Source organism: Mandrillus leucophaeus, unplaced genomic scaffold (assembly GCF_000951045.1).
Source record: "Mandrillus leucophaeus isolate KB7577 unplaced genomic scaffold, Mleu.le_1.0 Scaffold357, whole genome shotgun sequence".
Taxonomy (NCBI): Eukaryota; Metazoa; Chordata; class Mammalia; order Primates; family Cercopithecidae; genus Mandrillus; species Mandrillus leucophaeus.
Genome location: NW_012103776.1, coordinates 426,616 through 431,244, shown reverse-complemented (window position 1 = coordinate 431,244; position 4,629 = coordinate 426,616). Strand labels below are relative to the sequence as shown.

At 49.9% G+C, this 4,629-nt stretch overlaps 2 protein-coding genes across 2 annotated transcripts in view; one reads left to right on the top strand and one right to left on the bottom strand.

Moving 5' to 3' along the window:
* Nucleotides 1-4,629, bottom strand: part of LOC105546367 (zinc finger protein 777-like) — a 374,731-nt gene that overhangs the window by 51,366 nt on the left and 318,736 nt on the right. The gene's annotated exons all lie outside the window — the stretch shown is intronic.
* Nucleotides 642-4,629, top strand: part of ZNF398 (zinc finger protein 398) — a 29,262-nt gene continuing 25,274 nt past the window's right edge. Inside the window, exons 1-2 of the mRNA XM_011989542.1 lie at nt 642-755; nt 3,741-3,817. Of these exons, the coding sequence (XP_011844932.1) occupies nt 3,767-3,817 (51 nt within the window). The 5' untranslated portion in view covers nt 642-755; nt 3,741-3,766. The remainder of the gene's footprint in view (nt 756-3,740; nt 3,818-4,629) is intronic.

Genomic DNA, 4,629 nt, shown 5'->3' with positions numbered 1-4,629 from the left:
GCAGCAGACAAGTCTTACTACTCAGTGTCAGCATTACCTGGGAGTTTGTTAAAAATACAGAATCTCGGCCGGGCGCGGTGGCTCAAGCCTGTAATAGGCGCCGTTCTCAGGTCCCGCGGGCCACGTCGCCCGTCGCCGGGGCTTGGCGGCTGCAGCCTCGCGTGAAGGGACTTAGCGGGTGGGTGTGAAACCGCCCACCCGGGGACACCAGGCTGGGGCGCGGGTCTGAGGGGAACTCGCAGGCAGCTGTGAGACCCGGGGCCCTGCAGTTGGGTTGAAGCCGAGGGGTTGCCCGCTGCGTGTCAGCCCCACTCCTACCCGCCAGACGCTGGCAGCGGAGTTGGGCTGGGGAGCCGTCAGCCATTCTCGCGGCCACGGGAGCGGTCGTCATCGGCAATCTGAGCGGTGGCGCGGGCGGCATTTAGTGTGCGGAGGCGCCTTCCCGCCGCGCTGCGTGGCGCCCGGCACCGGACACGGGACACGGGGGAGGCCCTCCCGAAATATCTGCCGAATGAATGGTGCGGACCCGGAGGCTGGAGTGGCCGGCCTTGCGTGCGTGGCGGTTCATTCGCGGGTGTTTGCCAAGGCCTGCGGGGGCCGGCAGCGGCCAGTTGCCAGGGCGACCGAGGAGACCTGGCCGCGCCTGCACGCAGCCCCGTAGAATGAGAAGGGAACGGTCAGGCCGCGGGGAAAGCACTGATCGCATTTGCCCCCCAAGAGGCCTTTGGTCACCTCTAGGATAGCCATTGTACTGGGTCAGGAGCCACACTGGCACTTGAGGGGTGACTGGGAAAAGGAGGAAGAGCAGCGATGGGTGGGGGATAAAGCAGAGGGAAGTGCTACCTCCACTCTTGGACCTGTTTTTCTTTTTTCCAACCTTTTTTGTGTGTTTGTGTATAGGTGGGATGGTAGAGATGATCCTGTGTCTGTGCCAGCCCTGGCTAATAGAAATATAAGGGAAGCCACATACAAAACTCTAAATCAAACTTGTCCAACCCGCAGCCCCCAGGCCGCGTGCGGACTAGGACTACTTTAAATGCGGCCCAACACAAATTCGTAAACTTTCTTAGAACATTATGAGATTTATGCACGGACCTTTTTCTTTTCTTTTTTTTTTTTTAAAAGCTCATCAGCTATCATCATCAATATTTTATGTGTGACCCAAGACAGTTCTTCCAATGTGGCCCAGGGAAGCCAAAAGATTGGACACCCCTGCTTAAATTCTCTAGGCGTCACTTTTAAAAAGTAAAAAGCCAGGCGCTGTGTTGTGCGCGCCTGTAGTCCCAGGTAGGCTGGGGGTTGAGGCGGAAGAATCACTTGAGGCCAGTAGTTCGAGGCAGTCCACACCGTGTTTCTAAAATAAAAAAAATTTTTTGAAAAAAAAAAGGATAAATAGATGAAATTAATTTTAATGATATATTTATTGAACTCAATATATGCAAAATATTATTTCAACATGTAATCAATTTACTTTTTTTATTTTTTTGAGGTGGAGTCTCACTCTGTCGCCCAGGCTGGAGTGCAGTGGCGCCATCTCGGCTCACTGCAACCTCTGCCTTCCCAGTTCAGGCGATTCTCCTGCCTTAGCCTCCTGTAGCTGGAACTACAGGTGCGTGCCACCACGCCCGGCTCCTTTTGTATTTTTAGTAGAGACGGGGTTTCACCGTGTTTGCCAGGATGGTCTCAATCTCCTGACTTTGTGATCCGCCCGCCTTGGCCTCCCAAAGTACTGTGATTACAGGCATGAGACACCGCTCCGGCCTCATGTAATCAATTTAAAACATTAATGGCTGGGTGTGGTGACTCAAGCCTGTTACCCCCAGCACTTCAGGAGGCTGTTGTGGGAAGATGGCTTCAGCCCAGGAGTTGAAGACCAGCCTGGGCAACACAGGGAGACCCCATCTCTACAAAACAAACAAAAAAAAAGTTGTTTGTTTTTTTTTTTTTTAATTAGCCAGGCATGGTGGCATGCACCTGTACTCCCAGCTACCCAGGAGGCTTAGGTGGGAGGTGTTTGAGCCAGGGAGGTGGAGGCTGCAGTGAGCTGTGATCCTGCCACTGCCCTCCAACCTGACAACAAAGCGAAACCCTGTCTCAAGCAAACAAATATTTTTTTCATACTAAGTCTTCAAAATCTGGTGTATTTTATACTTATAGCACATCTCAATTTAACCACATTTCAGGTGCTCAGTGGCCACATGTGGGTAGTGGCTACTGTATTGAACAGTGCCAGTCTACCTTATGGAGAAGAATCAGGAGACAGATTGACACTAAGAAAGGAACAACCTCCCCAAAAAAGTGGAAGGGGTTGGCATAAGTGAAGCTAATGTGGAGAGTTAAGATTTAAATAGGATGCAACTTCCTTACTAAGTAAAGAAGAAAACTTAGATTCAGTTACTGATAAGTTTGAAGCGAGGAGTATAAAGAGAGTTGAATGAATTTAGGTCTGATTAATTTTTGTCTCAAAGTAAGAGGACATGTCATCTTCTGAGAGTGGGGGACTGCAGCAGACAAGTCTTACTACTCAGTGTCAGCATTACCTGGGAGTTTGTTAAAAATACAGAATCTCGGCCGGGCGCGGTGGCTCAAGCCTGTAATCCCAGCACTTTGGGAGGCCAAGACGGGCGGATCACGAGGTCAGGAGATCGAGACCATCCTGGCTAACGCAGTGAAACCCCGTCTCTACTAAAAAATACAAAAAAATAGCCGGGCGAGGTGGCGGGCGCCTGTAGTCCCAGCTACTTGGGAGGCTGAGGCAGGAGAATGGCGCAAACCCGGGAGGCGGAGCTTGCAGTGAGCTGAGACCAGCCTGAGCGACAGCGCGAGACTCCGTCTCAAAAAAAAAAAAAAAAAATACAGAATCTCAGGCCGTGTACCGTGGCCCACGCCTGTAATTCCAGCGCTTTGGGAGGCTGAGGCAGGCGAATCACTTGAGCTGAGGAGTTTGAGACCAGCCTAGGCAACATGGTGAAACCCTGTCTCTACCAAAAATACAAAAATTAGCGGGGCATGGTGGTGTGTGCCTGTGGTTCCAGCTACACGGGAGGCTGAGGTGGGAGAATCGCTTGAGCCCATGAGATGGAGGTTGCAGTGAGCTGAGGTTGCACCACTGCACTGCCGCCTGGGTGACAGTGAGACCCCATCCCAAAAAAACGAAAACAAAACCCAACAGAATCTCAGTTTTCCTCACAGACCTACTGAATCAAAATCTGTGCTTTGACAAGATCTCCAGGTGATTCTCCCCAGGCCCCCCCACCCCGCCCACACTATCTCACTCTGTCCCAGGCTGGAGTACAGTGGCACAATCTCGGCTCACTGCAACTTCCGCCTCCCGGGTTCAAGTGATTCTCTAGCCTCAGCCTCCCGAGTAGCTGGAATTACATCGCTTGCCACCACACCCAGATAATTTTTGTGTTTTTAAGTAGAGATGGGGTTTCACCATGCTGGTCAGGCTCGTCTCAAACTCCTGACCTCAGGTGATCCACCTGCCTCGGCCTCCCAAAGTGCTGGGATTACAGGCGTGAGCCACCACGCCCAGCTGGCCCCTCCAGGTGATTCTTATTCGTGTTAGTTTGAGGACAACTGTACTAAAAGCTGAAGGACTGTGCTGAGGCTTTATAGTAGCCACTTTATGGAGTGGGACAAGCAGCATGGAGGGCACGAGTCAATGTTGAGGTCCCCACTAAGCTTAGAAACAATTGGTGTGTGGTGACTGCAGTTTACCTGGTGGTTTCCTCTAGGCGTGCTTACTAATCTGCTTACAGGAATGGGAGAAAGAATGATTGGACTGATTCAAGGCTGGAGGTTAGCTGAGCAGGTGAGGCAGAAAGACATGAGAGAAGGGGGTTTGGAAGTGACTGACATGATCAACTGGAGAAAAAAACAAAGCTAGGAATAGGCAGATAAACTAGGAGCAAATGGAATGGTCAAAGAACTAGGTGAAATGAGAATAAGGTAATGGGCAAGCTGGAAAGATGGCTAGAAAGATGAAGAGAGTGGCTTATCAGTTTCATAGAGTTAGAAGGCTTTGTATACGTCATCCTAGTCCAACTTATTGTGGAAATTTTTTCCTTTTATACTACTCTTTGTTTCAAAGCAAATTATTTCGGAGCAGCCTTTTATTTTCTTGGAAAGATCAATAACCCAGGAGTTATAGGATACAATGAGCTATTGTCATGCCACTGTACTCCAACCTGGGTGACCCTGTCTCTAAAAATAAAAAATAATAAAATAAAATTGAGCTATAGAAGACACTGTGAGGCGGCTGGTTTGCATGCTTGCCTGTTTATTTATTCACTCGTTCAACAAAAATTTTTTTTTTTTTTTAATTTTTGAGACTGAGTCTCATTCTGTCGTGTAGGCTGGAGTACAGTGGCACAGTCTTGGCTAACTGTAACCTCCACCTCCTGGGTTCAAGCAATAAGTGGATAACATTTAAACTATCCATCTTAGACTTTAAAATCATATAAAATAACGTGGCCCGACGCGGTGGCTCACGCCCGTAATCCCAGCACTTTGGGAGGCCGAGGAGGGTGGATCATGGGGTCAGGAGATCAAGACCATCCTGGCGAACACAGTGAAACCCCGTCTCTGCTGAAAATACAAAAAATTAGCTGGGCCTGGTGGCAC